The sequence below is a fragment of the Nilaparvata lugens genome, chromosome X (genome assembly GCF_014356525.2).
Source record: "Nilaparvata lugens isolate BPH chromosome X, ASM1435652v1, whole genome shotgun sequence".
NCBI lineage: Eukaryota > Metazoa > Arthropoda > Insecta > Hemiptera > Delphacidae > Nilaparvata > Nilaparvata lugens.
Genome location: NC_052518.1, coordinates 22,434,496 through 22,454,546, shown reverse-complemented (window position 1 = coordinate 22,454,546; position 20,051 = coordinate 22,434,496). Strand labels below are relative to the sequence as shown.

Below are 20,051 nucleotides of genomic sequence, written 5' to 3'. Positions count from 1 at the left end.
CCCAATTTTGTTCTGAGCGACCAGCTAAGAAAGATGACACAATTTAAATATATAATATGTTTCACACAGCTACGAACGGCTTCGAAATTTGGTTTTTACCTTTATCTAGAGATCCGTGGAATTTACATAGATAGTACTGAGTACTGCCCGCTTTGTAACATGCGGGAGGACGAAACACCCACTCATGTTCTTGTACGCACTGAAATTACATCTTAAGGTGCGTACAGACTTTTGCTCTGCTCCGCAACCGAACGTCACTCGAGCAGAGCGATTGATGATCGACCGGGGAGCAAGAGTGGAACGCGAGAAGAGCTAACATCTCCCGTAACGTTCATGATCGGTGCGAGTACCGTACAGAGCGGGGGCGGAGCGATTGCGGAGCGATGGCGGAACGTGGGCGGAGCGGGTTGGAGGCGCGTATATCTGTACGCAGCTTTAAAGACGGGATGATCTTTTATTTTTTTTAAATCACTGTAATTGATCATTAATAATCACAAATACTGTTGGAACTGAATGGTTGTTTTACAGGTTGTTTATAAAGTTGTAGTAAAAGTTGTTGGTGCTTTTGAGAAGCAGGTTATTGTTTTTATCTTTTGTTGTTGCAATGTCTAGTCAATATTCAATATCTAAAAGATCGTCTATTGTTTTACTAGTACAGTTTTTTATGTCACTGTGACATGTAAAATTACTCCCCCATATACAATCAATGATATTTTAATAGCTTTAAATCTGAGTTCTTGTTATTCTTAAGGAGTCTACATCAAACTATTTCATTTCAATAGTGTTATCCAGAATTCGAAGAGAAGTTGATCAATTTGTGTTGATGTTGTAATTGTAATTTATGTATTGTTAGTGTGCAACTCTTTGTATGGGACATGGCCCTTATGACAAATAAAGCTTATTTATTTATTTATCATTATTATGTATGAGTCAAAATTATAACATAACTTGAAGGCTGTATGGGGAAATTCATGAAGAGAATATATTAGTTTCTATAATTTTGGTTTTATGAGATTTTTATATTGATTGTTAATCATTTTGTTATAGCTATGGCGGAGACTACAATGGTGGAGCTAATGACTATTACAACTCATCCAATTACTCAGGTAAATTGATGCCTTCAATTTAGATAGTTTTTTTTTATTTTGTAGAAAATTTCTATTTGTCCAAGGAACAGAACTTTGTTTCCCAAGTGGAATATTTTTTTCATTTCATGTGATAATATGCAGCTCTTTCATTGATACATTTTCTCGTTCTGCCGGTTGTTTTATTACAATTTCAGTTATCCTCCAACATTAAAAATTCAATTAAAAAAATAACAGCTAAACTAAAATTTTAGTATCATAGAATAACGGAACTATCAAAGCCACTTGAATAAGTCAATTACCTCGGTCGTAGTTTTCCCTCATCAACGTTTGACTTCCATTATCATTAACTTAACATTATAATATCATTAATACATTAACTACCATAACAACCCACCCTTGAATGATTATCGTACACATTTTTCATAGAATTAAAACTTAATTGTTAATTTCAAGTATAATCCTTTGGCCTTTAATATGCTCTGTCAAGCCGTGGGCATTTCAATCAATGGAAGGTTGAATATCATCCACATTAATTTTGATTCCCAATACCCAAGCAAAAGACTGAAAATTACTTGCGCATCACCCTCAGTGAAGACATCCTTGGCTTCAAACTTTAGCTCAATTACCTTGGACAAACACGATGAAGTTTTCTATTGAATTTATTCAACTTTGATGCAATTCATTGATTATAAAACAACAGAAAAAAATACTTTTATTCGATTTTGGCTTTCACACTTTGAAAATTCCTGTGGTTGACGTATTATTAGCATAAAAAGCAAAATGCATTCCTAGAAACTACGTATAAGGCTGGTTGATAAGTGTGTTTTAATTTGAAATGGAATAATCTTTGTACTCAGCAAATTTAAAAATATACTCGCCTTTCTTTTGCTTAACTAATTTTATTGAAAACTGTTGAAATTTTTAGAATATCGTTATGGAGGAAATTCCAAAAGAATACATAAAAAATCAGCTGTACCTCTCAAAACTGTATGTTATTCCATTTGTTTGAATAAAACAACATTACTATCACACTCAGTTCAATCAAATTATGCATTCTAATTGGTTTTTAATTTTTAATCCTAGATTAAATTAAAAATAAATTGTAATAATAATTAAAACACGATTGCAACAAAATAAATGGTGGCATTATTTAAAAAAACATCATTTGATAACTTATAATATAACTCTATACCTAAAAATGTATGATATTAAAAAATATATTTTTTATGATAGTTGTAACATTTAATAAATCAACATTAAGGTTCCTAGTATTGAGTCAATTCAAGTTTGAAATGAATATCACTTATAAATAAATATACTCGTTTTTCACTTAAAAATATAATCTATTTATATATTATATTATATAGTCTATATGACAAAATTTATCCGTGAAAGTGGGCTAAGATATTTCTTGTAATTTTTTCACGATAAAATTATTGTAAATTGAGAAAATTAATTAATTACATTTGTAATTAAACTTTCAAGTACATGGACATGGGTTCCAAGTACATGGGTTGCCTTAGTTGGGAGAGCATACGATCCACTTCCTTTTTCTACACTACAACGTTTCCAGTATTTTAAATTTTTAATTTTATTACAATCTTTCCTTGAAACTTGAATTAAAATTTATTGCAAAAATGAATCATTTACACACAGCATAAAAAATCTTAGAACCTCTATAAATGGTATATTGAATACAAAATTATAAGTTATAGAACATATCAAATAAAAATACCAAGAAATTGTCAAAAAACCACATATTTATTGATAGATAGAAAGACCGGTTTCGGTTGTTACACCATTGTCAATCTCTGATGAACAATTTGGAGTTTATCAGAGATTGACAATGGTGTAACAACCGAAACCGGTCTTTCTATCTATCAATAAATCTGTGGTTTTTTGACAATTTCTTAGTATTTTTATTTAATATGAATAATTACCACAATATCAACTTCTCAACTACACAAAACGTTATAGAACATACTGTACGGAAAATACACAAACTTTCAAATGAATTGTATCTTTGCACTGCCAATATTGTATTGTTCAGTTCGATAATATTGTGTCGTGTGTCTGAAATAATGAGAAAAGTTATACTAAATTCAGTTGTTGATAAAGTACGTACAGCAATATATTTTATAAAAGAGCTTAATTGATCGATGTAATTCACTTCTATTTAGTTTTCTACTCTACACTCTATGCTCATCAGAAGGACCGACCACTCCTTGGTGCTAATCATAATAATCTAAGAGGTCACAATAATCTTTTAAACGGAATTACTCTATCAAATATGGTGAAAAATGGCTCGATTTCTTTAATAAACTGTCAAGTTCTTGAATAAAAAAATGTGTGTACTTGAACGAGTTGTGTCACCGGGTCACCCGGGTGACATAACATTCAATTATCGCTGAGTTTATAGTCTCCAAATTGTATTCCCGACTGAATATCTTCCACACAGAGAGAAAGAGTATTGGTAGCGTGGTGTTTCCCATGAGATTTCAACTTCAAACTTCTTGTTGAGTTGGAAACCATGAAGTTTCGTTTCATGCAGCCACCAAAACTTTGCCGCGTATTTTAACTCTCTGGGAGGTCAGCAGTTTCCACCATTACAGATGATTATTCAGCTATGGCTTAAACTAATTGCTCCTGGGAAATACCCTATCAAATTTCAATCTTCGCTGGTATCTTCCAACCAACTTTCCAATTTAATCACGTAATGAATAAATGATTATTTACAATAAATTGAGGTAATTGATGATGTAAACATAATTCAAAACCCGCTATCCCAAATAATCAGGGCAACTTCCGTATACTATACGACTTCCAACATTTTTCGCAATAGACGTGATAGACAATAATTTAATACCCTTGTAAAATGAAATCCGAATTTTTCCCAATTCACATATACATTCATGGAATAAAAATAATAATTTTAAAGAGATATAATTTAATATTAATATTATTATTACATTGCAACCTTCAATATAATATCTTCAAATACACTTAATGAGTCATGGAATTATTCCTAGAATAATTGTCAAATAGTAATAGAAGATTCAAGTCTTGTAGATGCAAGCACTGCTTAGTCTCCATTCAATCTTAATAATGTTTCAAGGGACACATCTCAAATTCCAATATTTTCCTTTGAGGTGTAAAATAGTTGTTCATAACAAGTAAGAAATATATATATATATATATATATATATATATATATATATATAAATTAAAACAGGGGACACAAGACAGAAATAGATTGAAAACACTTAAAAACTTACATTAGAAATGGGGAAATTTTCGCTGAGTTTCCTTCCTCAAGCGAGTAGAGTCAGCAGAGTCTGCTCGGTTGAAGAAGGAAACTCAGTTTCCGAAAATTTCCCCATTCCTAATGTAAGTTTATAAGTGTTTTCAATCTATTTCTGTCTTGTGTCCCCTGTTTTAATTTATATTACAAACTTTAAAGTGTTTTCTGTTATGTGCTATATGTATATATATATATATATATATATATATATATATATATATATATATATATATATATATATCAAATGTAAAGATCAAAACCAAAGAAACGAAATTACTCCTATTAAATTGGTAATATGAATATTTGAAATATTCTAGAAAACTGATCTTTGCAAACAATAATAGCCTGCCTAATCAGTCTGTAACTTTAAAAAAATGCATATAAAAATAATTCTTCAAAGCTTTGCATTAATGAAAAGCTATCAATCTCCATGAAAAGTTTTCATGCGATTATTTATTCCAATACCCCTGTTCAATGAAACCAACTTATATGTGAATACATTAATTCCCTTCTTGATTTATTTAAACATTGGAAATGGAGCTTTCAATTACCTTAATCATGAATTGACACCTAGTATGAAACTCATTTCTGACCATTCATCTCATACTATGTTATAACTTTTTCAACAATTAAGTTAATACAGCGTTCAAAGAAGAAATGTCCATCTCTGTACTATGGTGTAGGAATTCATTCATGTGATCATTTATTTCTATTCTCTACATGTTTTTTTTTTTAATTGCATTAACTAACTGTTTCAACTCCTAACATTATAACAGGAAAAAATTTTATTCTGTACAATGGTGTAGGAATTCTTGTAATCTATTATTATTTTCTGAATGTTTTTTTTCTAATTGTATTAACTGTTGTTAACTCCTAATATTATATTTTTGTCTCAATAACATCCTTCTTCTGTCCTTCAATTCCTGTGACAAACTATTGTTTCTACTGCTACAATTCTTTAGCATTATGACTCAACTTTTACCCACTTAAAACCCGTTCAAACTGCTTTACAGTTGAGAAAAATATTTTAATTAAATTGAAATAAAAATCAATATAATGTAATAATTTCAAACTACAGATTCTTAATTTACGATTTAAACTACTATACTCTTTCTTCTTATTCTAAGCGAACAATTTTCTATCATTTTTGAAGCAATATTCCAGTGACTAAATAATATCGTTTATATTTTGTTCTAAATAATATCAATAATTATTATACACTATTCAGCTTATTCTGTCTGTGTAAATTCCAATACGAGTAATTTCCTAATTATCCAAACCGAATCTAGAAAGTTGATTAAACTCAATACAATAGAATAGATCAATACAATAGATCCTCAATACATACTAAATAATTTGCGAGCTTTCCCAGTTCTAACAGATTGTAAAATAGCTTAGCCTAAACATTTCGGAATTGTGCAAAAGGAGGCAAATATCCATCAACAAACACTCACCAAACCAACCACACTTCGCTGGATAAGGATAAAGAACCAATACATAAACAGGTAAATAACTGTTTTATATTCAATTACATACATCTTTATAATAATATATTAATGGATCTGTAAAACAAAAGAAATCTCAATTTTAAATGCCAAATCAATCCTATGTAGCGTAAGTGATATAATTATTTAGTTCCATTACCCACGCACAAGCCTGCAGCTCATGTGGACATCTTCCTCAGCAAAAAAATGGATTTTCAATAAATTTTAATAAAAAATCCTACCACAAATATCATAGTATAAAAATTAACTTTCTTTCACTTGTAAATGTCTACTATGATCTGATCAGTATTTTATTATTGTTTACCTGATCTATAGGTTCATTAAACTTTTAAAACACATATTATTTCTCTATAAAAAAATTGTATACTCGAATTATTGTCATTATAAAAAAACTCTGAGACATTGAGTGAAAAATAAATAAATATACATGATTATGAATCTGAGTCTGAATAATTAATATTCGAGTTTTAAGATTGCCCAAGAACGATAACCATTCTGAATTTTGCATTATATATTCTATAATTTTTTTTTCTAGAATAATATTCAATATTATAGTCAATTCATGTTATCCAATAAGTTATATTTATTACAAATAATTAGTATTATAATATTGGAAATTATTTTGGTTTTTACATAAATATGGCAAAAAATTCAAATTCTTTTCATTCAGAGTGTGTATTATTATCACAGATAGTTTTCTATTTTGATAAGATTGAATCTAAAATTAAAAGCTCAAACTTAATCAGGCTAATATTTCCCTTGAATTTGTGGAAGAATATTTTAACAATAAACTAGGTTGACTAAAAATTTAAATCAAAGTAGTTCTTATTTTTGATTAAAACATATGATCATGTTTTAGTAATGATTGAATTAATAATAATATCCTCAGTGAACGTGGATGATGTACACCGTAATTCTATATTTGAACATTTTTTGGCATTATCTGTCCTGTATTATTTTATAAAAAAAGGTTGACAATTAGCATTTATTGATGTAGTCAATTTATAACAAGTTCAATAAACTTATTGAACATAAATGGTGATTTATAAATAGAAATTATTGGTTCAAAAAAAGTTGCAAATATTATTTTTATGATGTACTTATGCTAATTTTGACCAGTCACTATTTTAATAAATAATATTAAAAATCAAATACACATTTTTACACGCAACCAATTTTGGAGAAATAGAAGAGGATGGTGAATATACCAGAATATTTGAAAATGCCTTCTCCTTGTTTTAAAATCAAGAATCATTTGAACTGCAGGTTAGTATTACAAATAATAACAATTTTATCATTTTAATATAAATATATAATTATATACTATCATCATTCTCCCTATGCTGATGATTATTATGCCAGTCACTCTATTTTTGTCAAGGAATTGATTAGCTTCAACGTTTTTTTTAATGAACTTGAAAATTCATTGAATTTTCAAATAATAACGAAATTTAGCTTTAACTCTCAATCTCGTTGACTGAGATCACTTAATTCTATCTTTCCCAGCTCTGTTGTGAAGAAGCCTGATTATCAAATTTATAATACTTGAATTACTTTCAAAATAATACTATGTTATCACAATTCTCATTTAAAATGGATTCATATCAATATCCTTCATTGATCTCTTAATAAATTATAACTTGCCTCTCATCTCACTCGAAATGTCATATTCATCTCAAAATATCAAATTCAAATGAATCTTATTTATTCAATGCTCTCATCTTGAATAAATTTCAAGTGTATCCTTCATTACAATCAAAATTTTATATTTTATCCAAAATCTCAATTTAAAATCCACCTCGATCCAATATCCCTAGCTCATACTGTATCTATCTTATCTCTAATACCAATGTATCTGATATTTTAATGATTTGACTGATATTGAAATATCATTTAAGTAAACGTTTTTGTGTTTTGGGAAAGTTTCACAGTATTCACCTAATTTTAAAACACCTCATTTCATCTCAAACTACTATATAATATGTTAAATTCATTACTTGTGAGAGGTTATTGCAGGGTTTGAGGACAGTAAGTCAGTGGTCGTGAGGTCATGTCGCGTACGCTTTTGGATAGGTGAACGGCATAGAATGAATCATCGTAGTCCGATTTGTTATCCAGTGTTTTGAGACTCACCTTGAATTAAAGCTTATTCGTTCATTAAAAAAACTTATTGGAATTGTCTTAATCACTTATTCATTGGAAAATTGAGATACTAGTCTCGACTGCTACACCTCAAGTGAATTCTTCTTTTCATAGAGTTTACTATATAATTTGTATGTCCTCTGCTTTCCGATGTTTTAGAATCCACCTACAAATAATGTCTCATTCATCTATCTATAGTATAATAAAGGAAAGAATTGGCTTATTCTCGTATAGGAAATTCACGAATGACGCATCATCACGTCTGAACGACTGGACTGATTAGCTTGAAATTTTCCATATTGATTCCTTATTTACCAAGGATCGTTATAAGCTTATTTTAGATTATCCAAAATTCCAGTAAATCAAGATTTCAGTTTGTCAATTTTTAATAAGACCCTTTGGAGCACGGGCTACCTGCTAGTTTTGAATAAAACTCCTTGAAATTTTCACAATCATTTTCTCATTAAAAAATTAAATTCAATTATGGTTGCATTATCAATACCTAATGAACCCTCCTTCTTTACTAGAGTGTAATATAGAAAGCGACTTCAAACACAATCATCAACACTTTATTCATTCATAAAAATTCATTCAAATATTGATATTCTAGATTCGGCTGCTACTACATAATTAATTTATTGTAAAGCTACTTCATTATTAATTTATAGTCAACCTTATTTCATATGGAGTTTAAAATAGATTGATGTGGCAACCAAACTAACATCTTCATTTTTTAAGTGAGAGCGACAATTTCAAGTCGTTCATTCATAACATTGATATCTACCACAACATGAACTTCACTAGATGTTTACTAATTTCTCACCATCATCATCATCATCATTACGCTAAAGGTTTATGGGCATCATCCTCCTAAAGACCTGAGAATGTTTTTGATGTGTGTTGCTTATTACAAGGTGTTGTTCTTGTGTGTGTTTTGCAGGTAGACGATGGTGATGGACGAGCAAGCTCAAAAGCAACGGCCATGTTAATCTACTGCCTACCGCCTTTATATTCTACCTAAAAAGAAAAAAAGAGAAACCAATAAAAGGGAACTATATTTATCAGGTCGAGTCATATGAGGGGCTGATAATGAGACTCCCTCTTATGGTGGAACGCGAGAGGAGAAAAGTGAGAAATCTGACAAAAAAGTGAAGATTGATGAGAGAGGCGACGTCTTCAACATCAATGGACACAGCACATACCATGTATGGACTGCTCTCAGCAACTTCAGATATTGAAGCTAATTTCTACCAATCATTGATTAATTATTTGTGTTTTTCTTGTGGGAATTGATTGATGAAATTTGACAAGTCAGCTTTCGATAATCTTGTCAGTGTTCCATAATAATTGTTGTAAAAGACTCATTCGTAGTTTATAAGAGTTAACAATTTATACACATATTTTTAAATGTTCTATATATTATATACCACACTGAAAAGTGAAATTGTTATTGTCGTGATGAATGAATAGAGAGAGAGAGCCTGGTAACCTTGTGTTAGATGTGGTGAGATTGCGTCACATTATTCTGTTGGAACCGTATGAGTAACCAGCCTTATAGTATCAGGATTTTGTTCAAAGAACTTGACTCTTATCAACAATAGTTTACAGATTTGTAGTACCGTATTCCAAAATTGCCTTAATGTTGGGTTTCATAGAGATTCAACATTGTCATAGAAATTATTATTTTTTCATAAATATTCATAGAAATGTAATTAAAGTTCAATGTTTCAAATTCCAAGAGGGCCAAAAAGCATGAACAAAATGACTAAAATTGGTATCTTAATATGAAAACTTTTGTATATTCACTCATCCCGCATCATTTCCATCATTCTGATTGAAAACTTACTTATTAGGATTTCAATAACTATTGGCATTTATTATTAATTATAATTTATTTTCATATACTATTATTATTTATTTGAAAATTCAAACATCTGTAATTTATTCCAAATTCATCACACTCGATTCCTCAATAAATATCAGTAATTAATACCTTTTTGGTATTGATTTAATACTGCTGTTGGAATTTTGTTTGAATTGCATGAACTTGTGGCTATTGAAATTTTCTCATCTCTATTATTCACTGATTTTTTTCAAATTCCAGTGAAGGTTGAGAATGATAGTGTAACTTGAAATCACGTGAATATTGAAAATGTCAATAGTTGAAAAAGTTGAACCTAACCCAACCCAATCACAACTCAACCTAATTTATCCTAACTCAACCCAACCCAATTCTCACTCAAGCCCAATTCCTAGTCCAAAACAAGCATATCCTAACCTAACATTGTAAATCAAGTGTAACATGTGAGTGGGTGATCTCTGTCTCTCCTTTCCGAAATTTGTTTGTCCTTAGACAGTGCGTCAGTCCGCTGGAAGAATTTCAAAATGGCGTCGTCGGGTATAGGAGGCAGAAGAGTGGTATATGGAGTAGCACGGTCTTCGCCCTACTCAAGGCCTCCTCAGAAGTAGACGTCGACTGACTCACTGTTTCACTGATGCACTGTTTCTTCAAGAGACATGACCAAATACGGTGGCAGTTGTGGGATAAGAGCGCTTTTCAGTGTGAAACTGAGAAAGATATTTTTTAACTCAACTTACAGTATTTTTATGTGGCTTTGTTTCTATCTCATGTATACAATGTTTGTCAAACACCGTTTTTGACCATGTAGGTGATATTTTCATCGTGTAACACAGATTCCTAGAAATTTCCATTCATGTGTAAGACAACCAAATTAGAAATTAAACTAAACTGTAAATTGAATGAGATATGTATCTACTATTTTTCCATTTGAATTATTTATGTTATAGAGTGTTAAATGTATCAGCAAAACTATCTACCTTCCAATTTTATAAATAAATGCTCCAATTTTAAATTGAAAATTCAGTTACAAACTTTGTAAACTATTGCAAACATCAAGTTTGTCAATCATTCTCTGCAGACTCTATAAAGCTCTAGTTCCATATTTGTGAAACGTATTTCTCAAGTCATGTATTCCCTTGATTCCAATAATTGATATCAATTTATTTTTTTGTCCACAGTAATCAGTATGCAAAAAACATCATCAAAATCATAAAACCTCTCATACTAAATCATCATTTAGAATTGAATCAAAAATTTAAATCATTTTTAAAAGACAATCTCTTAAATATTATTATATTTTGTAAATATATCTATTCCATTGTACTGTTATTTTACAGTTTGTATAAGAAAGTTCCATAAAATCATGATAATTCATACTGATTTAAATACCATAAAAGATTTAAAAATATTTTCCCATAACTATTTCCTCATCATCAACATTAATTTCTTCCCAATAAATAAATCTTATTCATTGATATTTCAGTTATTTCTACACTCATAATGGATATTTTAAAATTTTCAGTTGGAAATTGGAAAGAATAAAAATGGAAAGAAGTTGGTTTAACTAAAAAGAATAAAATTCACGTTTAAATCTCCATAAAAGCACTCATGACTACAAAAGTAATTTTAAATAATGAACATTTTCCTAATATGTTAATGTATAATATGTTTAATGAATTCAAGTTCTCTGCCATCTCGTGATGATTATGAAAAATCAAATAGTTAATTTTATAATTTGATTTTTTTAAATTAACACTAAAAAAATGTCATTGATTCAGTGATTCATAAAAAAAATATCGGGTGAGTAAGAGGACATATTAACACTTGCAGATTTCAGTTTTTTTATTTTAGAAACTGTTTATTTTTCAGCATTAGCAAAATGGATTAGGTAATTCGTATTCATTCATTTAGTTACACCTTATTTGTTGGCATTAGAAATATTACTGACTGTGTTCCTTGCACTTTCATTCTTACAAATCAATAAATATCACATCATGCTTTCATCCATCTATTAATATAATTCACGGTAAGATAGAAGTATGAACCCAACTATGATGAGCATTTCTATGAATCTTGTCATATGAGCTGAAGATCTTATTTATGGAAGCTTGCTAATCTCTTATAAGAACGAGCTTGAATTGTATGAACTTCATTCAGGAATTTCCGCTATTCTACTCGAGTTTTATATCAGTAGTTATTCAATAAAATGAGGCTCAATTGATGCGTTGTTAATATCACCTAAGAACGGGTATCCTGCTCATAGAGCAATTAATCAATAAATTGTGCATGTTGAGCTGAACTTTTGGGAAAGAATCATTACTAGCCACGTCTTATCTTTGTCTAGTTGTATATTGATGTGTATACTATGAGAATCAACTATGTTGTTGATATAGATGTCTTTTTTTGAAAGTCTCTCTCATTTTCATAGCATATAGTACCTATAGTTTGTAAACCTTCAGCTGCTCTTCTATTGATGTTACGATCACAAGCATCTTATATTTTGTCTTTTTCACGAATGAGTTTTGATCTCCCACTTTTTGTTTGATACTGTATTTTTTATGTAAATTCGTGATGATGGAGAGCGTAGGAATTAAACATTATTTCACTTTCAGTTCTAACATTTAAGTGATGAATATTGTTTCTTAGTGTATTGGTAATGTAATCATTGTCGAACTCTCACCTGTCATGGAAATAGTAGCCCTATTAATGTTGGACCCGTTCCAAGATTTAAAATTGAAATGATTCTCTGAAAACTCCCATATTAGTCTTCCACATTAGTTCTATTCAGTAGTGAATTGAATGTATCATTCTCTATTCTCAGATGCCAAATTTGAATATGGTAGATTCATGGACAATATGCATGTTCAAATATTCTGAACCTGTACCATGTTCTCATAATAAAAATTACACTGCACTTAAACTAAATTACCTAAACGATTTTATTGATATTTTACCCGTGAATACTTTTATCCTTGAATATTTTACCTATTTTGTTAGTCAACGAAAGTCTATAAGTCTGGAATATTATATCTGTATCATTAATCTAATATTTTTCATTGGAAAATGTTAATTTGTGTTACTTTCAATTTTGAAGAACAGTGTTCTTGACTTTATGTATTGATTCGCTTTCATTCACTATATAAAGTTCTGTTCACTTTTTTATGTTTTGATTCGTTTTTATTTTGTTTTATATAGAACTGAATTAATTCATTTATTCCCTCTTGAAAAGCTGATTTTCTTGCTCAATATCGCCCATTTCCTTAATTGAAGCTCTCTGCGTTAGAACAAGTGACGTTCTGTTGTAGGTATGAGTTGAATCCTTTGAGCACTATGAGTGCACCATAATTTTTATTTATAAATTATTATAAACGATCTTATACTCAATGGTTCAGTCATAAACTGTCTTAAGATCACAGGTTTCACATACAATTACAACATTTATCGCGAAAGACTGACGAATCAGTTTTTATTGAGATTTTCATACAAGAGATTGCTGAGACGTTTCTGTATGGACATTCAAAGATAGGTATTTTTTAAATTTATTTTCTGCATCAAGTAGCCCAATAAGTTCTAGTCTGCAAAAAATCAAATGGATGAATCTTTCAAGTTGTAGCATAATCACTAGCTGATCCAATCAAGTAAAATTCCGTATAATGTATATGTGCGCTGGACTATAATTATATTTAAACCCCTGTGTTATTATATTTATCTGTGATCGTGCTTATTACCTTTTCGGAAATGTTGTGAAACTGTATGTAATTTTTATAGTCTAGATGGTTTTTAACGAATAATTTAGATGGATAATTTATGGAGTAATGTGGAAGAGGTCTAAGTGTAATCAATCATACATGTAACTGAAAATCTCTGTAACTGAATTGGTGAATTTCAATTTGAAATAGAGACTGTTAAGACTGTAGCCTACTTATCCAAACATATTATCATCATAATTTATTTATTTTTCATAGAATAATTGTTATCAAATTCTAATTTACTAGTTATTGGAATGTTTTTTTTTATTATTATGAACACGAAGCTTACATTGGCGGATAACTGGCATCTGAACTACCTTAGGAGTTCTTGTTCAAATAATCTTCAAAAAGATCAACCTTATTCAAATTCCATTGTAAATTCAAGCTCAAAGAAGATATTTATCAGGCAATAGATGCTGTAGCCTGAAAATTGTGAAATTTCAGTACCTTCATGATCCCACCTAGCACAAAAAACATAGATTATTAAGGTACGCCACATTGGAAAAGATTTTTATTTTCAAATTTTATTTTTTGATAGATTACACTTGTTTAGCAGATTTCCTCAATATTCTGAGAAGGAAGCTACCTTCTAGTGAAAAGTATGAATGTTATGTGCAAATTTGATGGTGTTTTTATACTTGAGAATTTATAGTATATTTCAGTAAATTTGAATACAAACCTACTGGACCCATAATGAAAAGAGTAAGAGACTTATTTATTGTTGTTAATTCATTTAGAAGTATCTTTATTGATAATTGTTGTGAGTAAATAATTGGAAAGTGGGAAATTGTCTTCCGCATAGGGATAGTGAAAGTTGTGAAGCACATTTCAGTTTCCAAATGAACTTACAATTTATCTCTAGGCGGAAAAAAAGTACATCAACACTTACTTCTTCCAGTTTTAAATGATTTATTGTTAGGGGATGCTTAAAAATTCGTGAGCAAAGTTGAATGAATCTTAAAAAATAAAACTCCAATCATAATAACTTCAGTCACTATAGTTTATCACGACTAATAAACTTCACGTTAACTCACGGAGAATTATAATTCATGCAACTATAAGAAGCTGAGAAGCTATAATAAAACACTAAAAAAGTATAAAGTATGGTTCTTCCCTCACCGATGATTAGATATCAAAAATTGAAGATGTGACATCATAAATTATTATAGTGTTTGGAAAATATCTTAGATATCATGAATGAGTTATTAGACTCTCATTTGACTTTATCCACATAGTAAATCAAAGTTAACCTTTAAATATTCCTGTCAAATTAGCTAATATCTCCTCATTGTGTACTAATCGATGTAAAAACATAATTATAAAATTGAGTAACAAGCAAAAATAATGTATTCTAATTATTTAAATAATGATGATGGTAATGTATTTGTAACACACTTTATATAATAATATTGATTAAAATCATACTAAGAATAATATTGTAATAAACTAGACTACCTTTATTTCCATATTAAAATAAGTCAGAAACTAAACAAAAATGATGTTGTATTGTAATGTAATACAGTAAGTTAAACAACCAACAGCTGAGATCATATTAAAAAATTAATATAATTTATATTAATTCATCATATTATATTCGTAATGTATTCTAAGCAGTACTTTGATCTTAATTCAATAAGATTGCCGTGTGGAAATACAAATATTTACTTTAATTTAATATATTATGTTGCCTCAATAAAGGGATTTATTGAATTATTTTCTACCAATTTTATTTTCTCTTCACAATTGTTATGTGTTTATTACCACCTTTACTTTACTGATCTGGTTTCCTTAAGTATTTTACTCAAATTCAATTACACTCAGGATTTTTTTCTGAATTAGGTACATTAATTTCCAGATATTATTATTTTTCGCGGAAATCTCGAATTCGTGCTGATCATAGCCCAAGTATTATAAAAATACAAAACAAAAGCTAATAAATACACTATGCTGTATAAAAAAGTACCTGTGTAATTTTTCAAGAAATCTTCAATACAATCTCATTGTATGTACAATCATGATATTAATTGATGTATGGCGGTTTTATTATGTTTATCTTAAAAATAGCCCTTGACGATCATTCAAAAGATGTATTGAATTTTGGATTTCTCAATCTCTTGTCAAAATAACTTTTTTGTTTTTGTTGTATCTTCAATTCATACATGTGTTTTGCTTGTTGATAAATATTTAGAACGACAAACAGAGATTTTCTGTGTATATGAATATAAAAATAAATAGAAAATTCATTTATGGTCTTTTAAAATTCAAATTGAGAAATTAATGGTATAATATTAACTATGCCTGTATGCAAACCAAAACATAAAACCTAAGAAGTTATAATGTGTGCTGAAACTGTTATGTTACTTTATGCTTTTTTGTATCCTATATTGTAACAAATTGCAAAAGTATCTTGTACTATTGTTGTAACAAGTAGTATTTCTATGTTGTAATAATTGTTATCACTAAATGTATGTACTCTAACATTTTAGTTGACTTCCAAGTCTAACCAAGAACGTTTAACGTAAACTATTAAATTATTTGATGTTGTAAAGTATTGTTTGTAAAATATTAGGTCCAACTGTTTGTAATAATGATAATGATATTTATATCTTTTTATTAATAATTAGTATTTTTCTCGGCCTAATGCATCCATCTTTTTAGAATGAATTAAAATTGTCTTTTTATTAGTTTATGTAAATTGGTCTTCATATTTATTCTCCTTTTCCTATATCATATATCTCATCAGATTTCTTTCTTCACATTGGACTTGTTCAATAAGTATTTCTCAGTGTTATATTAGTACCTATATAATCTAGACACTCCAATACACTTTTAGACGCAACCTAATTAAGCAACGCAAATATCATTGAAATTCCAATAAGTATTTATATTACAGTAACTGTGAGCTCTCCTAGTAATATAATAATTACAAATATGAAATAATGCAAAGAATCACGCAATTAGGATTAGAATTCAGGCATCGTAGATTCACTTCCTTTGGATATCAAGGAACAAACAGTTAATAGACTACCAATGCGATTCTCAAGCGAAATCAGAGTTTCTAGAGTATGAGCATTGAAGTTTATCCTCAAGCTGGTTTGGAAACTTCCAAGTTTCTAGTCATTTCATGCTTTTTCTTAATTAAAATCGAAATATCGAGCAAGACTGGATGTTGAGTGTCTAGAGGTGTGCTTTGTCACAGTTGCAGCCACATATCAAGAAGCTTGTTAATGAAAAGCAGTGGAAACCCTTTCATTAAAATTTCATGTTAATACGAGAGTGGCTGTAAGAACTTCTACTTTCTAACTACTTGATACGTGGTGTGAGAAAAATCAGGATTCTAAGAGGGCGTGGAGCAAAAAAGGTTGAGAACTCCTGTGTGAGAAGTCGTGAATTCTCTTGAAATAGATTATTCCTAGCAATATTTTACCGGAGAAGGGAGTAGGCTGTGTTACTGTTATTAATAACCAACTGAGAAGAGCGACAATCATATAACATGATACAAGCTTTTACAGACTATAGATGTTTCGACTATTAATGAATCTTTTTAGTCTCAATCTCTCATCCTTTTCAATCTTAATTGACTATTAATACTTGATCCATGTTTTCCAATAAAAAATAAATTGAAACCCCCATCAACAGGATTTTATGAACTGTTCACATGGCAGTGCTATTCTACCAATTGAGTGAGTGAACACTCTCATAACTTAACATGTACTATAATCGAATTAAAACAACTTGCGACTCGGAAGGATATGCGTATCAAGGCTTAAGCATTTTCCCCTCAACGATTGGGCCTCAACGATCACCCAAGTCCATTTACATTTGACAATATCGAGGCCGGATAAAGGAAGAGGCTAGGTATTTATCTCAGTTTGATTTTTATTTCTCTCTACTTGATAATAATACCTACTTAATGATCAAAGAACAACATATTGATGCTGGTGATGTCTAAAAATATATTTAATTAGTTAAGTTTTTCTTCTTCAAGTAATTGCATGTATGTGTAATTGTATTATGTACATTTTATTTTTATTCTTGCACATGTATGTATGTGTATGAGTTAATTGTTGGTTTAAATTAATTTGAATTTGAATGCGTTGAAGAGCGGTAATAATAATCAAAAATTCATCACCATGACTTGGAACTGATATTCCTTTGTAAGCATATTAGGCCTACTAGAATTTATAAATAGTTAAATGGTATAGGCCATCTCTTGATCAAATTATTTGAAAGTCCTCTAGTTTAATATATTGTACTATGTTTGATTTGCTGATTTGGCTCGGGGGCACTTGCTTTATTATCACTGATCATAGCTCGGTGATTCTACTACATTTGGGAATGAGTGAATCAAAGCAAGAGAACAAAACCTATTGCTCAATAAAGAATAAATAATCAATCATGGAAAATTGAGGGAATTAATAAGTAATGTGAAATGGGATAGTATCTATGAAAATCAATCTGATGATGTCAACGAATTGTTAAAAATATTTGGTATGGTTTTGACTAGGTGTGTTTAAAAATTATTGTCAGGGAATAAAAATTCCCATAAATACAAATCATGCCATGAATAACGTCTAGCCTAGTAGAATCAATAAGAGCTATGGATCAATAATTGTACAAGAAAAGGTAACAAGAAGGTAATTCTAACCCTATAGTTAATAATCTTATCTTATCTAATAAGGACTTAATGAGGGATACAGCTATTCATTATACAATACAACAATCAGATATTATTGTAAGTGCTATTGTTACAAAAAGAGCTGGTGGATTAAGAGTGAATGACACTACCTATTTGAAGAATGTCAACAAAGGCAGAAAGGAAAATTAAGTTCTGATAGGGTTCTGAGCGGATAATAATTAGTGTCATTCCAGGTAGGATGTTTTCCCAAACAGTCAATAATGGGTCATCAGTACTTTCAAATAGAAAAAACATGAAATTTGGAATTTTCAATTTTTTTGAAATGCTACTATATTATTGTACTTGGTTCCCTAAATTCATAGCAACTCGAATTTTTCTTCTAGCATTAAAAATTACCGTTTTATCAAAGAAGATGATCATTCAAATATTACACTTCTTCATTTTTATCTGCAACTCTGTTGATTGACGGAAACTATTGATAATTATTGCATATGCATAGAAGGTGCAAATGACGTTTTTAAATAATTATTTTCTATAAAATAAATAAAAAATATTAACAATGGACAAATATTAAAATTTTATTCAAAGAATAAAACTAGAAAATAATCATTGGCCTATTACAATACTTCACCCAAATAATAGGCTACATTATGTTGACTGTGCTTTGATCTTGATCTTCCGCTAAGATTTTAACTTCCAAGCAATCAAATGATTTTTGGAGCTGTAGTGATCAAAAATCCTTGGACACGGTATGTCATAAATATTGACACACTCTCATAGTCAAGCTTGTTAGAGATATCTTGAAATATGGAAATCCGAACTATTTCAAAGATGATTTCAAATTTGTTTCTGAAGGTAGGAGGATAGATGCTTCACATATACTAGAACCGGAGAAAGTACTTTAAGGATACCCAACCATCAAACCACTATTTTCACAAAATCCTTTCTAGTCAGTGCCTGTCGTGCATGGAATGCACTTCCTGTTTCTATCAGGTCCATCGAGAGCCGAGTGTGCTTCATCCTGACTTTAAAAAAACACCTTTTGGACCAAATGACTGAAACTGTCCAGCCCTAGAACGATCACATGACAACCATCCCTCATCCATATACATCCCTCATCCCACCAATACAAACCTATAAACCTGTTATAGAATATATATATATATATATATATATATATATTATATATATATATATATATATATATATATGTAAAAGAATTAACCGGGTACATCCGTTTGTTTTGACTTACTTGAGTCTGACGTTTCGTCGCCATCACTGTGGATTTCTACGCCACCCTCAGAAGATGTCGTCTGCGATGGCGACGAAACGTCAGACTCAAGTAAGTCAAAACAAACGGATGTACCCGGTTAATTCTTTTACATATAATATATCCATCCGCGAAACACTCAAATGTAATATATATATATATATATATATAATATATATATATATATATATATATATATATATAACAGGATACATACGACACGGATAGATTAAAAACACTTAAGAACTTACATTTAAACGAGAATTTTCGGGGGCTGGGCCTCCTTTGTCAATCAAACAGGAAGTGATGTGGTGCAGATTTGAACATTCTAACGGTCGTGACCACATAGACGCGGTAGAGATGTTGTGTAGACCATAGAGCACAGACGAACGGAGGCGCACTGATTGAAGGAGCATTATGGGATTAGCTGGTGGGCCATGATGGGTTATTTCAAGCGGGAGATTTCAAATTTGAGTGGGTTGTGGATAAGGAAAGG

At 29.9% G+C, this 20,051-nt stretch overlaps 1 protein-coding gene across 4 annotated transcripts in view; it reads left to right on the top strand.

The window, feature by feature from the left end:
* Positions 1–14,917, top strand: part of LOC111053995 (KH domain-containing, RNA-binding, signal transduction-associated protein 3) — a 290,245-nt gene extending 275,328 nt beyond the window's left edge. For 2 of the 4 annotated variants that reach the window (XM_039443018.1, XM_039443019.1), the window contains 2 exons: positions 1,048–1,106; positions 8,977–10,390. In XM_039443018.1, coding sequence (XP_039298952.1) covers positions 1,048–1,106; positions 8,977–8,990 — 73 coding nt within the window. In that variant the 3' untranslated portion in view covers positions 8,991–10,390. Of the gene's footprint in view, positions 1–1,047; positions 1,107–8,976 lie in introns of all 4 variants that reach the window. The other 2 variants (XM_039443016.1, XM_039443017.1) reach the window with 2 other exon arrangements.
* Positions 14,918–20,051: the final 5,134 nt, after the last annotated feature.